We start from the raw sequence: 18,491 nt of genomic DNA, 5'->3' as shown, positions 1-18,491 counted from the left end.
TTCCAAGCCTTCTGACTTGTTGCAGTTTGATGTTCGATGATCTTTAACCCCTGTCTAGTAAATCTTTGTAGCAAAGAGGGAGCGGGCCACAGACTCAGCCTCTTCATTTGTGGCACAGTTCAAATGTACTACATAGCTTTGTTTTCATCGTGTGTGCTTTTCTGTTGGAGCCAGTGGTCCTCGTTGTTTATTCATGGTGGCGATCCGAAGTTTCCTTAGCAAATTTTTTTCTTAAAGTTTAAAAAAAAAAAAAAAAAAGGCAAATTGCTTTAAAAATACAGTCCGTTTCCAGACTTACGATGGTGTGACTTACAATTTTTCAGCTTTATGATGGGTCAATGGGGGTATTAGTACATTTTGAACTTGGGATATTTTCAACTTAACAATGGCTTTATCAGAACGTAACCCCATTGTAAGTCAAGGCACATCTGTGTATGTTATATGAACCACAGTATATGTAATTCAAGGATATAGCAAAGGTTGTGTGTGGTGTAGAAATACCTGAGGTTTGAGGAAAGCTGATTCAAAGTCACTCTTGCTTGGCAAAGCCCTTGGGTGAGATCTCGTGCCAGAACGCTCTTTCAACCTGGGTGACCCTGCCTTGCCCTACCATGTGGGCTTAGAGGAGAGGCAACTTGGAGGCAAGCCTGCAAACCACCTCTCCACGAGGAGTGGGAAAAGCCACGTCCTCGACTCTTCCAAGACTCAGGGCTCGGTGGACACCAGTGGAGTGGAGGAGAAGCAGATGAGGTACTGGGTTTCTTGGCTCATCTGTCAGATGGGAATTTGGGGCATAATAGAGCAGGCATTGCTGGTTTCCTTCTGGAAGGCAATGAACAGCTGAGCTGGAGTGGTTTCAGGGTCGCCGAATGAATGCTGTGCTGCATATCAGACCTGAGTGCCAATCCTGGCACCTCCCCTTCTTAGCCACACTCCCTGGGTAAGTCCCATATTCTGAGTTTCCTAAGGCAGCCTAAGATTTCACAGATCTGGGGACAGACTTCTGCCCCAAGACATACTGAACACACAGTCCTCAGAACTCCTTTCTCATCCTCACTGCCAGGAGGGGGACCTGTACAACTCAGGCTGCCTGGACCCTCCCGGCTTGCACCTAAGATTTTGGCGTCATGGCTGTTAATATTGATACGGCCCTTCCATTTGCTCCAAAAAGTTTGAACAGTAAATTTTAAGATCCTCGTACTAAGCCATGTCCTTTTGTCTCTCCATTTAAGACTTTGCATCTTGTCAGATTTGAGCTGTCATTACCATCTGTTCAGACCTCTTTTTTGGCTCCTAATCCTGGCACAGCTTTTGCTAAATGAGATCGTGCTGCCAGTACCGTGTCTCTGTCCTCATCCTGGGTTGATTAAAACATCCAACAGGACAGGTTCCCATTGGAGCCACTCCGCCCTGTTGGACTGTGCCGGCCCTCGAGCTGTGGATCTGTCAGTGCCGCCCTGTAGCCCCCAGGGCCCTGGGGGATCATGAGAGACACAAGGGCCTGGAGGTCTCAGCTGTGACACATCCCGGGCCTACCGGTCCAGTAGCTCACTCACTGCCAGGCCCCCTTTCTTCCTGGTGCACCCCTCTGTCCGACACTGCCTGGGCGAGTGTGCAGAGCCCCTTCCCAGGCTCTCCCAGCATTCCTCAGGGAGTCCATGTTTTACTTAACCATGACCAGCAATGACGCTGCCCTTCTCTACTCTGGAATTCACTGCCTTCTTCTTTAAAAGCTGGGACCGTTGCCCATTTTGTGTCCTTGGGTGTTGCTCCCATCTCCATGTCTCCCACGATTGCTGATGAGGAGTGCAGGGCTCTTTGTCAAGTGCTCTTGGGAACTTTCCGCGCAGCCAGCTGGTGAGAGTGTGTTGAGGCAGCCTGTCCGTGCTGTCCCTACCTCTGCCTGGGGTCCACTTACCCTCTCCAGGTCAGTGTGCCAGGCTGACCCTTCTGAGAGCGAATCTTCCTTCTGAGAGTGAATGCTGAGCTGCGGACAGGAGCCCAGGAGACCCCTCCTCCCTGTACACACCCTCCTCAGGAAAGAGACTTAGCTCTTTCTTTTTAAAAAAATTTTTTAGATGGAGTCACGCTCTGTCACCCAGGCTACAATGCAGTGGTGCAATCTTGGCTCACTGCAACCTCCGCCTCCCGGGTACAAGCAGTTCTCCTGCTTCAGCCTCCCAAGTGGCTGCAATTACAGGCATGTGCCACTACACCTGGCTACTTTTTGTATTTTTAGTACAAACGGGGTTTTGCTGTGTTGGTCAGACTGGTCTCAAACTCCTGACCTCAGGTGATCTGCCCGCCTCGGCCTCCCAAAGTGCTGGGATTACAGGCGTGAGCCACTGTGCCTGGCCGACTTCACCCTTTCTTAATCTTTCTCTTGCTGGAACAGCAGGGAAAACACCCTTTTTGTTCCCCTGAGCACGTCCTTAGGGCTCCACCTCTGGGAATGTAAGTGTCCTGAATGGATTCTTAGCGGGCCACCCCTTCCCGTCCCACTCTCCTTCCCTGACTGCCATCTTCCATCGTCTCGCCCTTGACAGCAGATCTCTCTCACCATCCACATCATTTACAATCATGACATTAGAGTTTACCTTCTTGCATCTTCCATCTTTCCTGAGCACCTTCTGTTTAGGAACCTGGGCGCAGGCTCACACCTCTGTGCTCTGCTTAATAATGGGACTGAGAGAGGGCAGCAGCTCGAGGTGAGCCTCATTTTCTTTTTCTTTTTCTTTTTTTTTTTTTTTTAAAGACGGAGTCTCACTCTGTCACCAGGCTGGAGTGCAGTGGCACGATCTTGGCTCACTGCAACCTCCGCTTCCCGGGTTCAAGTGTTTCTCCTGCCTCAGCCTCCCGAGTAGCTGGGACTACAAGCACACGCCTCCATGCTCAGTTAACTTTTGTATTTTTAGTAGAGACAGGATTTCACCATGTTGGCCAGGATGGTCTCGATCTCTTGAGCTCGTGATCCACCTGCCTCGGCCTCCCAAAGTGCTAGGATTACAGGCGTGAGCCACTGTGCCCGGCCTTGAATGCCTCATTTTCATCTGGAATAATCCCCTATGAAGCCATTAGAGTGAGCCCATGCAGCCTGTCACTCTGAGGTTCAATTCAAGTCTCTTCTCCTCTAAGAATTCTTCCCTGTCTAGTCAGTCTCATCTCTGGATATCTCCAGTTCCTTGGCAAGCATTGTATCACCCACTGCCATGTCCACTGCACAGGGCTGTCTGGGTCACCCTGCTGCACCCAGCACAAGCAGTCTTGTGCCGAGTCCCCCCTGCGAGCAGCCGCCCTTCTCATCCTTCCACTGCTCTGCAGCTCCTGGGGAGGCCTCATGCCATCTTGTAATCTCCACCTCAACCTGTCTCCGACCCCCACCCGTGCCAGGCACAGAATCAGACCCACACGTTGTCAGCAGAGACCTTCTGAGGTCAAGGCTAAATGACAGTGACACCACGAGGGTCTCTGTCTCCCCCTGAGACTCCAGACACCTAAGACCTACCTACTTCCCTGCCCAGCCCCAGCCCCAGTCATCCAGGTGCATTGAGGTCTTGGTTCCTTCTTTAGAATTCCACTTCATATTGGCACTTTGTGACTTGCACTCGTCTGAAGGCACTATTCTGATTCCAATCAGGCACTATTCTGAAGGCTTTTCAAGGATTAGCTCCTCTAATCCTCATAACAACACTGAGATGTGGGTACTTTGGGTCGGTTTTGCAGATGAGAAAATTGAGGCAATTGCCCACATTCATGCAGCTGGCAAGTAGCAGAGCTGCGCCTCAATCCCAGGCAGCCTGGCTCTGGAGCCCTCGCTGGAAACCGTTCTCTGCTACCTGTCATTTAACCATGTGTCCCTCTCTGCCTGTGATGCTTGTCAGTTAGGCCTTCTTCTGGGTGCCTCACCCATGACCTCGGTCTGCTCGGACCCACCAGAGCCCTGTGGGCTTGGCGGGGACCTAGCCTAGCACTGGCTTCTGGCCTATTCGGTGAGGTGGGCAGGCTGGAGCCAAGTGGGGAGGTGGCAGCAGCCCAGGCTGTCTTGACACGGACTCCACGGAGCCTTCCAAATGGTGACGTAGCAGCCTGTGCTAATGGTCTTGGAATCCAGGCCCCAGGCGCCCAGGGGAGGTTCTGGGTCCCTGGTGGCCTCAGAGCCCACCTAGGGGAGGGAAGGCCCTGGGCAATGGAGCAGGGTGGGCATCAGGTAGAACCGGTTGAGTGGCTCATGAAGGCAGGGGCTGCGTGGGTGCACACAGGAGGGACTGGGGGAGTTTCTCACTCGCTCCTGTTTGCTTTGGACCGTGGAGGCGCGTGTCTTGGCAAGAGCTGCAGTGACGGGGCTTTCTGACCAGGGGAGGCCTGGCCGAGGGTGGGCGGCCTTTCGCTGGTCTTAAAGGCACAGCACCCACAGAAAGCCTGCATTTCCAGCTTATCTGGTCCCACAAAGGCAGAAGCCTTAGATCTGTCCGGAGGTCATGAGAAAGGGGTCAGGCTGGGTCCAGGACAGAAGCACTGCCTTGGACCCAGCCTTGTGCTGGGTGTGGTATGGGTAGGTGGGCAGTGCTGGTGCTATGCATCTGTCCAGGATGCCCTCAGCCCCTTCCTCCTCTCAGTGTCTCCCCGCCCTCCGTCACTTGGTGCTCGCAAATACCCTGTTCCACTCTCCAAACCCGCACCAAGCAAAGAACTTGGAATGCCTAGGAAGATCACCCTTCCAAAGGGTCAAGGTCTGCGCTCAGGTTTAAATCATAAATAGAGGCACTTTGGGAAGCTGGTCAGGGTGCTGGCTGAGGGTTCTGGAAGCGGGCTGCTGCTGTTCCCGCACCCCGAGCCCATATGAGGAGGAGTTTGAGGAAAGGCCTGTCTTCCTCTTTTCCTAGCTCCACCATGCACCCTTCCCCACCTGGACACCAAAACCCTACATAGGTCTGGGCATGAAATGAGCACAGCCCACATTCTGAGCTCTGAATTACCTGGTGTTAGGCCAGATGTGAAGGAGTGAGATGAACTCATGGGGAAAGAAAACATGAAGCCTGGAAGTCACCTAAAGCCTCCTGGGTTTTTCCAAACTCCAAGCTCTGAATCTCATCCTGCCTCGAAATCCTCTGGGTTTGTGCCCAGAGCCTGAAGTCCAGCCTTCTCCAGCAGGCCTCAGGGCCAGGGCACAGGTGGCAATCGAGCCCCACATGTGCCGTGCCTGGGTGATGGGGGAGGAGAGCCTGAGTCCCGGATGGGTGTTGTTCACTGCAGTGTCCTCATGCGTGGAACAGGACCTGGCCCATACCAGGTGCTCGGGAAATACTCGCTGGTGAAAATCTCTGGGTATTGCATACACTGTATGTTCCTGATGCCACTGGGCATCCCCAGGTACTTAATATTACTCTGGTGTGCCAGTGAGGCTCAGAGAGGGCCAGTGACCTACCCCAGGTCACGCCAACAGTGAGTGGTAAAGCTAGGATCCTAACCGAGGTCTGTCTAGGAAGAAGGGGTTAAGAAGCATCCTTGGGTGCAATCCTGGGCTGAACAGGGCTGGAGGGTGGGGAGTCGGGAGGACGAGAGGATTTCAGAGGGAGAGGAAGGAGTGGGGGTCTCCCTTCCCGACACCAGCTGTTTTGTCCTAGGCCAAGCCCTGACCTCAGAGGACTTTATTAACATCCTAATTGTGTGCAGCTGGCCTCACTCTGGCCCTAACGAGCTCATTATTCTCCCTCCTTAAGGAAGCCATTGTGGTCTAGTCACCCTGGGGACAGCAGTGGCCTGGGAGTGTCCGTCACTTCCTGCCGCCCTCAGCCAGGCTCCCCCATTCCTGGAGAGGCTAAGGCCCCGGTCCCTCTCCTGGCCTCTCGCTCTGTCTGGCTCACTCTTTCATTTCCCTCTGTCTCTGTGTGTGTGTCAGTCTTTGCCTCAGTTTCCATCTCTACCTCTTTTTTTTTTTTTCTTAACACGGAGTCTCGCTCTGTCGCCCAGGCTGGAGTGCAGTGGCTCGATTTCGGCTCACTGCAAGCTCTGCCTCCCAGGTTCACGCCATTCTCCTGCCTCAGCCTCCTGAGTAGGTGGGACTACAGGCGCCTGCCACCAGGCTCAGCTAATTTTTTTGTATTTTTAGTAGAGACGGGGTTTCACTGTGTTAGCTAGAATGGTCTCGATCTCCTGACCTCGTGATCCGTCCGCCTCGGCCTCCCAAAGTGCTGGGATTACAGGTGTGAGCCACCACGCCTGGCTCCATCTCTACTCTTTCCCTCCCTCCCCTGGTGTCAGCATCAGTCAATTTGAGAGAGCTTTGCAATTGGCCAAACAGGTGGACTCTGCTGGGCCAGTTCACTGAAGATGCTCAGCCTGGAGAGAGGGAGGACCTGGTGCTTGGGCCCGAGCTTCTCCCTCCTGGGGCTAGGACATCCTCCCTTCCCGGCCCTGAGCTGGAAGTGCTGGCCAGAACCCCCCATGTTGCCTTCTCCTCTCCTTAGCCTCTGGGTCATTGCAAAGTGGCTTGTTACTTGAGGCCCACAGAGCAGGGCTGGCTGCAAATGCCAGGGTACATGTTCGTTCTTTCTGGGCCTCTGCCACCTGGAAAGGGCTGGGCCCTGGTCTTCTGGCATTGCAGAGACAGGGCCCGATGGGAGGAGAGGCCAAGTGAGGCAGCTTCGGGGTATTGTCCAGTTTGGGATTCTCCTAAACAAATTCTCCGGTCTTGGGGTTTAGCCCTGAAGACCAGGGCAAGAGACTCTAGAATAAAGGTTTCCGCCACACACCATGTGTACCTGGGGTCGTCTCTCAGGGTTCCTCTAAAACAGGCTGCAGTTTCCCATTCAAGGGAATGAGTGTGGTAGCCCCTTCCCTGGCCCCTGTCTGGGAGGGGTCATCTCAGCATAAAGGCACTCCAGGCCAGAAGACCTGCCTAAACAAGGCCCTGGCAGGCATCAAACGACCTGGTGGGCATCAGAAGGCCTGGCTGCCAGGCTGGGCTGGAGGGTGCACTAAGGGGGCTCCTAGCCAGCCCAGGCCCCTTGGAAGGGTCCCCATTATCTCTTGCTGCCACCAAGCTCCCTGCCCCACCTCCCAAAAAGATCCTGCTTCCTTTGTACCTGGAAACCAGGGTTGACTTCTCAGGGAAGAAGCCAGGTGGCAGCCAGCCAGAGAACAGCTGCCCCCAAACCTGGGCACAGATAGGGCCACTTTCTCAGTCCACTTCCTTCCATCCTTCTGAAACCCCTGAAGACAGCCCTAAAACCCCAGCTTAGAGCAGATGCGTGGGCACACGCCTACACACGCTCAAGTCAGTTTCCCGAGATAAGCAAGTGCCTCCTGATATGCGCAGGCTGTCCTCTGCTTGTGCGTGGCACAGACACCACCTGGCCACCTATGGGTGCTGACCCTCTAGTGATTAACGACTACCACCATGTGGATAATAGCTCAACCTAAGCTACCGCCCTGCAGTATCTCCTTTATTCCCCTCATCAACCTCAGGAAATATGCTCCATTCATTACTGTCATTACAAAGAGGGTGACTGAGACTCAGAAAGGTTTAGTAACTTTCCTAAGGTCACACAACTGGGAAGCAGCAAGCCAGGACCTGACTTCGAGTCTTTCTGACTCAGTATCCCTAATTATTGCCTCTGTTCCCAGAGGACCGTCAACTGTACACATTGACACCCAGGTACATGCAGGCTGGCATCTCTCCTGCTCAGAGACGTGTCCACTCTCAGGTATCTGTGTAAAGTACCAATATTCAGGGACATGCATTCTCAAGGAGTCACCTTACCCTCGTGCGTGCAACAGACCTGTACCTTATCTGCTGACGGTGGCTAAGAACCTGGGTTCTGCAGTTGGACTCCCTGGTTGTGAAGCCTAGAGTCCTCATCTGCAAAGCGGGATGGATGATGACAAGAACATTTATTTCTCAAGATCCTTGAAGTGTGAATAAAGTAATATATGTAGAGCAAGTGCCTAACACAGACCGCCCTGCTCAGTGTTCAGCTGTAAATATGTGTGATACACACATGTACAGACATGGCCTTGGTGCTATGTGCATATCATGTCCAAGCACACAAGGCCTTTCTCCTTGGCTCCAAAGGCCTCCTGATCCCAGGATCTGGGTCTCTTCTCCACTGGAGGCATCCTCTCCTCTTCTTCTTCATTCTTGGGCAAGCTTTCCATGTAAGTCCTGCTCCTTTCCTTCCCCAGGAGCCAGAGATCCGGGATGGCGGGTGGGTCTGCACTCACAGGCAGCTGGAAGCTCCCGGGGGCGGAGCAGGCCTGGCCCCCGCTCCTACCTCTGCCACACAGGCCTCAGCGCACAAGGAGAGCTGGGCAAAAACTTGCTGTGGAGCCGAATGTACGGCAGAGGGGCCCACTGGGCAGGGCAGCATGGCAGTCTGCCTCTCAGACTGTGTGGGTGGCCCAGGGATGTGCCCAGGATTGTCTCTTGAGTTCTTCCCACCTCTCAGAAGCTTCTGCACCAGAAGCTTCTACAGTGGCTGGACCACATTAACTGCTGACCAGGAGCTCCTCACCCTAAGATATTTAATAGCAACTTAGGATCCTATTAGAATCCTGTTCCCCCACTGTGCCATCAAGACTTGAGCTGAGTCTGGTTTTTTTGTTTTTTTTTTTTGAGAGAGTCTTGCTCCATTGCCTAGACTGGAGTGCCATGGCATGCTCTCGGCTCCACAATCTCCACCACCCGGGTTCAAGTGATTCTCATGCCTCAGCCTCCCGAGTAGCTGGGATTACAGGCATCCACCACCACACCTGGCTAATTTTTTTGTATTTTTGGTAGAGACACGATTTTACCATGTTGGCCAGGCTGGTCTTGAACTCCTGACCTCAAGTGATCTGCCTGCCTCGGCCTTCCAAAGTGCTACAGGGATTACAGGTATGAGCCACCACGCCCAGCGTTTTTTTGTTTTTGTTTTTGTTTTTGAGACAGAGTCTCACTCTGTCACCCAGGCTGGAATGCAATGGCATGATCTTGGCTCACTGCAACCTCCAGCTACCGGGCTCAAGTGATTCTCATGCCTCAGCCTCCCCAGTAGCTGGGATTACAGGCATGGGCCACTACACCCGGCTAATTTTTGTATTTTTAGTAGAGACAGGGTTTCACTATGTTGGCCAGGCTGGTTTCAAATTCCTGGCCTCAAGCGATCCGTCTGCCTGGGTCTCCCAAAGTTCTGGGATTACAGGCTTGAGCCACCGCACCCAGCCGGGGCTGAGACTTTCATCCTCAACAGCCTGGGCTTGCCGTGCCAGCTCCAGCATGTGCAGAGTGGGGCTGTGTGGCTTCAGGTCTCAGGTCCTTCCTGTGTCAGGCTCTGTTTTATTTATTTATTTATTTATTGGCGGCGGGGGAGGTTTGGTTTTTTTGTTTGTTTTTGAGACGGAGTCTCACCCTGTTGCCAGGCTGGAGGGCAGTGGTGTGATCTCAGCGCACTGCATCCTCTACCTCCCGGGTTCAAGCGATTCTCCTGCCTCAGCCTCCCAAGTTACTGGGACTATAGGCGCGCACCACCATGCCCAGCTAATTTTTGTATTTTTAGTAGAGACAGGGTTTCACCATGTTGGCCAGGACGGTCTCGATCTCTTGATCTTGTTATCTGCCCGCCTTGGCCTCCCAAAGTGTTGGGATTACAGGCGTGAGCCACCACGCCCGGCCCAGGCTCTGTTGATGCTAGGGGAGATGACAGCTGCAGAGAAGAGCCCGCCACCAACTTGGCTGTGGGCACTCCACTGAGCAAAGATAGGCTCAAATACCACCTAGGTGGGCACAGGTTAACATAAGCAGAGGCGCCCACCCCAGCTCTATGCAGACCTCCAGGAAGCCTGGCGTGGGTCACATTGTTGGACGTCTTGGAAAGACTCCCTGGGCTGACCCCACCCATGGCTGCTGACAGGCCTCTGCCAGGTGCCAGCAGCTCAGACGTCAATTGTGGCAACCAGGGCTCCTGACCAAAGTCACTGGTGCACCACTGAGGAGCAAGCAAAACCTGAACCCCTGGATGTGGCCCAGCTCCCCCAAAGGGCTCAGGCATCAGCTAGTGAGCCCCTCCAACGTATGCAGAGGCACCGTTTTCTTTCCCACAGGATCTGAGAGTGCAGTAGTGGAGAGGAAGTGTGCTGGGGGAGGTGTGGACAAGGGTATGTGGTTGGTTTTTTTTTAGGTAGGGTCTCGGTGTGTCACTTAGGCTGGAGTGCAGTGGTGTGATCATGGCTCACTGCAGCCTCAACCTCCTGTGCCCAATCCATCCTCTCACCCCAGGCTCATAAGTAGCAGGGACCACAGATACATACCACCACCTAGGGTGGTTAGTGCGAGAAGCGTCAGGATGAGACATGGGAACCGGAACTGTGCGCTATCAATATTTTTTGGTAAGAGATGGGATCTCGCTATGCTGCCCAGGTGGGTCTTGAACTTCTGGGCTCAAGCAGTCCTCCCACCTTGGCCTCCCAAAGTGCTGGGATTACAGGCATGAACCACCCCCACCTGACCACTACTGACATTAGAACCTGGACCTGCGAAGGCATGTGAGAGCCTCAGCTTTCAAGAGCCTCCTATAAGTGACTCTGAGTTGGGAATTGTGGTGTCAGCTCTTTGGGATTCTTGGGGGTTACATCCTGGTGAGCAGAAATTTGGGGGGTGACCATATGCCCAGAATGGCTTGGTGGGCTCTGTCCTTCCCTCCTGAGGTCTGTGGCAGGTGCCTGGTTGACTTTTGTTCCTCAGATTTAGTTCGCGATGGGGGATCTTCAGTCATGATGCTTAGTGATTGTTAGGGGTGGCATCAGCAAGGACTGTCTCTGTTCAAATGACTGAAACCCAGCTCCAGATGCAGTAGTCCCCCCAACCGTCTGCAGTTTTGCTCTCTATGGTTTCAGCTACCTGAGGTTAACCATGGTCAGAAAATATTACAGTATTTTGAGAGATGGAAACCACATTCACATAACTTTTATTACAGCATATTGTTATAATTGTTCTATTTTATTAATTATTGTTAATCTCCTGCACCTAACTTGTAAATTTCTATTTATTATTAAATTTATAAATTATTTATTTACTTAGAGGCAGTCTTGCCCTGTCACCGAGGCTGCAGTGCAGTGGCACGATCATAGCTCACTGCAGCCTTAAGCTCCTGGGCTCGAGCGATCCTCCCACCTCAGCCTCCCAAGTAGCTAGGACTACAGGTGTGTGCCACTACACCTGGCTAATTTTAAACTTTTTGGTAGAGATAGGGTCTCACTTTGTTGCCTAGGCTGGTCTTGAACTCCTGGCCTTAAATTTATAAGTTAAACTTCTTCATAGGCATGTATGTATGGGGAAAAAAAAATAGTATATATAAGGGCTTGGTACTATCTGCAGTTTCAGGCATCCACTGGGGGTCTCGGAATGTATCCCATGTAGATAAGGGGGATTTATCTTTTTCCTTTTTTTTTTTGAAGAGAAGGGGGTGGGGGTCTTGCTATGTTGTCCAGGCTGAACTGGCCTCAAGTGACCCACCTTAGCCTCCCAAACAGCTGACATTATAGGCACAAGCCAGCGCTTCTGGCTCTTTATCTCTTGACTCTGCTGCTGCTTTATTGACTTAATTCTCAAGCCTTCTCACCCCATATGCCCCCTGCAATTCCTGAGTTTTGTGGGACTCAGGTTTCAGATCATCAAAGCACCCATGTTTGCTCCTAAAAAATCCCCTGAGTAGCTTTGCTTGGAACCATCAACAGTGTCCAGAGAGATGACAGACTAATCAGGAGATGAGTGGCCAGATGTGCCCACGTCTGTGGTAAAGGAGGCAGGGTCACATGACAGCCCAGAGAGACAGGAGAGCCCTACTCTGTGACCTCCAGCCAGTGTCTGTGGGAGAACAGCTGGGACTGGTGCTTCCTGGCAGAGGCCGCTGGGGTTCCTGAGAGTGCTCCCCCAGAGGCTCAAGAAGGGGGAAAAACATCCCAGGCAGAGCCCCTTGCGAAGTCCATGCCCTCTGGCTGCTTTGGGGCCTCCATCAGTCACAGCTTCTGAGCAACCAAACCATACTGGCCTGAGCATCAGGGAGGACGGGGGTACTTCTCCAGGCAGCCCTCTCAGTGCCCCATGCTGGGTTCAGAATGTGCAAGTGGCTGTGGGCAAGATGAGGGTGACCTCCCGCCACCTTCAGGCAAAAGGCAGGGGAATTGACATGCAAGCCTCTGTAATATTTTCCCAACCTGAATCGGGCAGAGAGAACGAAGGCAGATATCCACTCCAGGCCCGGGGCCATAAGGCAGCTGAAAGGCTCCCTGCATCCATTGCTGCTTCTCCCCTCCTCTCCCCAGGTAGACAGGCCTAGGCCCTTTGCCTCTGCTGGACGTCTCTGTAAAGGGTAGACATGGAAAGCTTGTTGGGCATTCTCATGGAGACAGAGCCCTGGGACTCCTTGACTAGCTAGTGGAGGTTGGGCTTTTCCTGGGTCAAGGGAAGTAGACAGTGAAACCCCTTCCACCACGTCAACGAATGGGTCCTACTGGCTTTCCTCCCAATAGCCGAATGTGGAAGGAACGGTGCCTCTTGTTTATCCAAATGTCGGAACAGCCAAGGTGCAAGTAGAGGTCAGGTGGGGGCTCCCTAGGTGCCAAAGTCCACCTCCTCCAGCCTGACTTTGGCCCCAGTGTGGGCATCCATTGCCCACTATAGCTAGCTCTCAAGGGTACTGCATGCCCCAAGCATGGTCTGGACCCTTCCTGAGTTCCCATAATTACAGCCCACCTGGAAGCAGTCTCATCACCCACAAGTTGAGTGAGTAGAGATGTCTGGTGCTCTAATAACCACCTCCAGCCCCGGCGGCCAGGGAAATGACAATAAGTTTTAGTGGTGTGTCCAGAAGTCTCTGACCTGCCAGTGGCTGCTGCCCTGTCCCCAACCAGTGGGTTCCAGCACCTGCCTGTAACCACAAGCTGCTCAGTGACTTCAGCTGTTCTCTCCAAAGAGGTACCTACCTTTTTCTGTGACCCAGAGACCTATCCAGCATGCCCATGATGCCCACCTGCCCTCTTCCAGCCTCAGACCAATGTCCCAGTGCAGGAGGTCTCAGGGCCCTGGGGTAGAGAGTTTACCTGAGAACTGGTGTGGGCTTCTCACCCTGGAGATTGCCTGCCTATCCTGGTCCTGCACAGACAGCAGAGTGTAGGGGTTAGAGGCCAGCCTGCTTAGGCTCCAATCAAGGCTCTACAGCCCCTCGGTGCCACAGTGTCTCATTCACCTATGTACATGTTTATGAAATAAATGTGGCAGTACGTGGCCCGGGCACGGACAGTCTGAGAAGTGGGCAATCTGGGAGACACAGGGTTTGGAGCAAGAGCAGGAGGTAGAGGAATCGGACCGGTGGCATTGCTTCACCTGCAGTGGGGGCATATCCCCAGATCTTCCTGACTCTGATGGCTTGTGACTCATTGGCCCAGTTTGCCTTTTTTCAGACGTGTATGGGTTGTGTCATAAGAGAAGGTTGTGGTCACCAGGGTTGGCAGAGCCTAGGGGAGGGAGATGGGCACAGGGAGCAGAGGGCCTGACCCGGGGTTCTCCGGAAGTGATCCTGTTACCTCTCTTCTCTCACCCCAGGCAGAGAGGGACAGTCTGTGGGCTGTTCAGGCATGCGGGCTGTCCCAGGCAGAGAGGGACAGAGGAGTCTGTGGGCTGTCCCAGGCAGAGAGGGACAGAGGAGTCTGTGGGCTGTCCCAGGCAGAGAGGGACAGAGTCTGTGGGCTGTCCCAGGCAGCCCGCAGGGCCCTGGATCATGGTGTTTGAGCCAGTAGCTCAGAGATAAACCCTCTCCAGAGAAGAGGACACCGAGACCCTAAAAGGGCAGTGGCCCTCCTGAGGCGCCAGAGCCACAGAGGCCTGGACCTCAAGAGTCCAGACTCCTGGTCCAGGGCATTTCATGGGCTTTGCAGAGCTGCAAGCAGAGGGCTGTGGAACTCCCCAGAAAGGGTAGGAGACAGAGGGTATTCAGGACTAGACTGCTGGCTGTTTGCAAGCCCAGACCTGTCATATGGGACGGTGGGGACCTAGTTGAAGACCTAGAAGATGAGCTGGGGTTCTAAGTCCTTGAGGTCTCCCCACGACTGTGCAGTGGTACCTGGCAGTTTTCCCCTCCTCTCCATTGTTTTCACAGCAGCTATCACAGAGCCGCCTCCACCTCCCAGTGCTGAGCCCATGTGGGGGTACCTGAGAGCCTCCCCCCCCCAACATGCCTCCTAGATCCTTGGGTGGTCACTCACTGCAGTGGATGGTGACAGGGCCTCAAGTGCTGCCCAGGGAGAAGCCCTGAGTTCTCCAGACAGGAAATGGAGAACTGGGCCATGAGCAGAAAAGAGAATCAGTACCAAATTACTTTTGGGGACAAAGAAGTGTCAGGGAAGAAGGGATGAGGAGGAAGACAGGACCGTGTGAAGAGGACCTTCTCGGAAGGGACCAAAGGTAGTTAGTGGAGTCCAAGACCTGGGTGCTCAGAGGACTTTGTATGAATGAGGCTTTATCACTTGGCCATGATCTTCAAGCATCGTGTGAGGATGCAGTGCCCACTTAGTGTGACTGCGACCGAAACGTCAACACACTTAAAGGGCAGCTGTGAGTGGCGCCAATGCAACAGTACCACTGACCCGTGATGGGGAAAAGGCAACCGTTGACTGTTAGACACTGTCTGTGAGGCACTTAGTCTGGATGCCTTTGAAAGCTGAGAAGGCAGCCAAGCTCCAGGCAAACCAGCATCCTAATGGGTTTGAAAGACCATAAATGGTCTCTCTGTATGGCCAGAGCTCCCTTGGCCTTTCCTACAAGATGAATTTTCACACACTGGACATATCACTATGTCTATTTCATTTTCCATCAGACATTTGTTAGTGTGGGTCGCAGTTTATTCGTCCTACTTCTCAGGGAGTGTGCTGGTCTTTCCTGCCTTAGAACAGATGCAGGCTCCTCAAGGCTGGAGCTGGGCCAGCCATTTGCTGGGTGCCCAGGCCATCTGGCTCCGTGCTCCACTTCTTGTGCCTCTCCTTCCCTCCTCGTCCTGGCCCCCGAGCCACGCCTGTCACCCTGCAGTCTCTCACAGTCCTGTTCTTTCTTGTCCTCCCTGCAGGCTGGTGGTTCGTGAGCACCTCTGAGGAGCAGGGCTGGGTCCCTGCCACCTACCTGGAGGCCCAGAATGGTACTCGGGATGACTCCGACATCAACACCTCCAAGACTGGAGAAGGTGAGGGCTTGCAGGTCCAAGGGGCAGGAAGCAACGCGGCCTCTGGAGGCAGCTCTCCCACTCTTCCCTAAAACCAGCGGAACCCCTGAAGTGAGCTGAGCCGTATCCCAGCCTCCTCCCTTGGGATCCCATCTCAGTAAGGCTGGCCCAAAATCTCACCTCCCACCCCAGTCCGACCCCTGCTGCTCTGTCTCAGGGGCTCAGGAACTGAGGGGTGGCTCAGACCCCTACACAGTCAGCCTCTGTGATTAGCTTTAACTCTGTGAGGTTTGTTTTCCTGCCCACTCCCCTTTTTTTATTATTTTTTATTTTTGTATTTTTTTCTAGAGACGGGCTTTCACCATATTGGCCAAACTCCTGGGCTCCAGCAATCCACACGCCTTGGCCTCCCAAAGTGCTGGAATTACAAGTGTGGGCCACTGCACCCAGCTCTTCCTTTTTTTCTTTTTTCTTTCTTTTTTTTTTTAATTCCAAACACTTAAAAACTACTCAGTGAGGTTTTTCAGGGTCTTTCTCCTTGCATTTCAAAGAGCCTTCCCCTGCCCCCTAAGCCAGCACTGGCCTGGACCCATCTGTGGCTTCTGTACTCCCCAGAGCAGGCTGCCTGAGCCCAGTCCATTTGAGCCACCCCCAGTTCCTGGCTGCCTGCTCCTAGTGGCTTCCAAGCCTCCCATGGCCTGGCTGCAGGAATTCTTTCCCTAACGGTTGGTGGGGATGGTCCAGATGGATGTGTCTGAAAGCCAGAGGGATCAAGGCCGCCACCCGGCGCTCCGGCCACCTCCAGGCCTGCTTCCTGCTGCCAGGCCAAAGTAAGCAGCCACCAAGCGCCAGCTCCTTATTCATCCTTCCCCTAAATGTCGGTTACTCGGTAGGCGGTTGGGGCCTCACCCTTCCTCCTATGTCGAGGCTTTATTTCAACCCCTTGACCAGAGCCTCGGCCCCTGCCATGTGCTTCCTCTGTGTGACAGGTTTCCAGGGACGAGGCCCCATTGGGAAGGGTCCGCATGTTCAGGTTGGGCTGCTCCCTAAGCCCTGGGGCCGAGCCTGCACCAATCTCCCCTCTGGTTCCATTGCACCTCTACAGCAGGGGAGAGTCTTGGCCCCTGAGCTAGGTCTGGCCTCATATGCCTGCAGTCCCCAGCCTCGCCTCCTACCTAGTTCCACATTCTTTTTGTTGTTGTTGAGACAGAGCCTTGCTCTCTCTGTCTCCTAGGCTAAAGTGCAGTGGCACAATGTCAGCTCACTGCAACCTCTGCCTCCTGGGCTCAAGCAATTCTCATGCCTCAGCCTCCCAAGTAGCTGGGATTACAGGCACCCACCACCACGCCTGGCTAATTTTTGTTTTTAGTAGAGATGGGGTCTCACCATGTTGGTCAGGCTGGTCTTGAACTCCAGGCCCCAAGCAATTCACCCACCTCAGCCTCCCAAAGTGCTGGGATTACAGGCATGAGCCACAGTGCCCAGCCCCTAGTTCTACATTCTATAAGGTATGCCAGGGCCTCTCAAAAACAGCAGGAGTTCGCGAAGTACCAGATACTAGACCAGGTCCTGAAATGCCTTTGCCCGCACCCTGGGAGGACTCTGTGACTATGGCCACCCCCATCCTTCCAGCTGTGGGAACTGAGGCTTCAAGATGTTTATCAGGTTTGGACCCTAGTCCACCTCCTTTGTCCCGTGGTCCTCACTGCTGTGCCACACACCTCTCTGTGAGGCATTTTGCTTGTAAGCAGTACAGGCAGCTCTAGGGCAGTGCGTGTATGAATCAGAGCCCCAGTTGAAAAGGCTGCACCAGGAAGGTCAGAGCGGAGCTGTTGGGTCGATTAGGGAGGACTTAGGCACTGAGTGGGGAGAAGGCCAAGGCAGGAAAGTGCCTGAGAGGCGTGGAGCACAGATGCCAGCCTGGTTGGAACAGACGGCAGGTGCTTTGCGCGCAGAACAAGTAGTAGTGGGTTGTGCAGGATTTTGACCTTGATGGAGGAAGAATCAGGCTGCCAGTGCAGGTTCTGCGTTCAGAGGGGGTGTGTGTGTGTGTGCGCGCGCGCGTGCCCAGGGTGATTCTCCTAAAATAGGTTCCTCTGCACTCCTCTGACAGGGCCTGTGTGCCAATACTCCTGGCAACTTCTGGATAGCTGTGGATTCCACCATCACCTCTTGGGCATTTCCCACCCAGATCTACAGAAGGGCTCAGGGATGGGTCCCCTGGGCCTAAGGCCTCAGCTGCTGTGGTGTGTCCACTAGTCTTTCTGCACCTGCAGCCACATGGCCAAGAGATTGGCCGACCCTAGTTCCCTCTGCAGCCATCTCTACCCCAGCACTATGGCCATCCCATCATAGGTGCTCTGAGCCCTGTAGACAGAAATTGGAAGCCTGCATCCTATCAAAGCTTTCCTAGTAGCTCATGCTTCATTACTTTGGGAAGAAAAGATGATTGGCTATTCTGGTATGTCCTTATCATGAGACACTCTGGTATATGTTCATGCTGCTCTTGAACCCAGGTATGCTGTGGGAGTTCAGTATGGTGGTAAGGGTGGGAGTTGAGACTTTCTTGACCACTGATAGAGGTGCGGGTCCAAGCCTGACATTCGCGGGGTGCTTCAGTGAACCAGGAGAGGTGTGTCACCTCTGTCAAGCCCTCGGGTTCATTTGTGATAGAGCCAAGACCAGAACCCAAGTCTCTGCCTTTGCTCCTGTGTCCTACACCTACCAGTATGGACCTGCTTCTCCAGAGTGGGCGCATAGTGGGACATGCGGAACAGACCACGGTCTTCTGTGCTGCTGTACCAAGGGCGTGTACCCAGGTAGTGAGCAGATTCCCCAACACCCAGACCCTGTCCCCTCCCCACAGCCCCCTCTTCCCAGGGCTTGGCAGCCCAAGGGGCAGCAGAGTTAGGGGAAGAACAATAACTCGGGGTGTAGAGTCTGTGGTAAGAGTCTGGGCTTTGGGGCCAGACTGCCTGGATTCACATGCTGCCTGACACAGAGTGTTCCTTAAAACCCTGTGCCTCTGTTTCCCCATTTGTAAGATGCTAACCACATAGGGCTTTTGTGAGGCCCAAGTGAGATGATCCTTGTACGTGGTTTAAACTGGGCCTGGCACACAGAGTAAATGCCGACATCAACACCTTACTGTGAATGCGGCCTCTGGTCTGGCCATGAGCTGAACCCATCCATCTCTACAGAGAAGCCCTACACACCTCCTCCACCTCTCCCCGCCCCGCCAGGAGGCCTTGCACAGGACCTGATTCATGTTTCCCAGAGCCTTTCAGCCCCTTGTCTAGGCTC

The 18,491-nt window shown here is 53.7% G+C and overlaps 1 protein-coding gene across 5 annotated transcripts in view; it reads left to right on the top strand.

Moving 5' to 3' along the window:
• SH3PXD2A (SH3 and PX domains 2A) overlaps positions 1-18,491 on the top strand; it is a 255,758-nt gene that overhangs the window by 209,883 nt on the left and 27,384 nt on the right. For all 5 annotated transcript variants that reach the window (XM_025395727.1, XM_025395726.1, XM_025395729.1 and 2 more), the window contains one exon: positions 15,096-15,209. In XM_025395727.1, coding sequence (XP_025251512.1) covers positions 15,096-15,209 — 114 coding nt within the window. The remainder of the gene's footprint in view (positions 1-15,095; positions 15,210-18,491) is intronic.

This window comes from Theropithecus gelada, chromosome 9 (assembly GCF_003255815.1).
Source record: "Theropithecus gelada isolate Dixy chromosome 9, Tgel_1.0, whole genome shotgun sequence".
Taxonomy (NCBI): Eukaryota; Metazoa; Chordata; class Mammalia; order Primates; family Cercopithecidae; genus Theropithecus; species Theropithecus gelada.
This window is presented reverse-complemented; position numbering and strand designations above follow the sequence as displayed.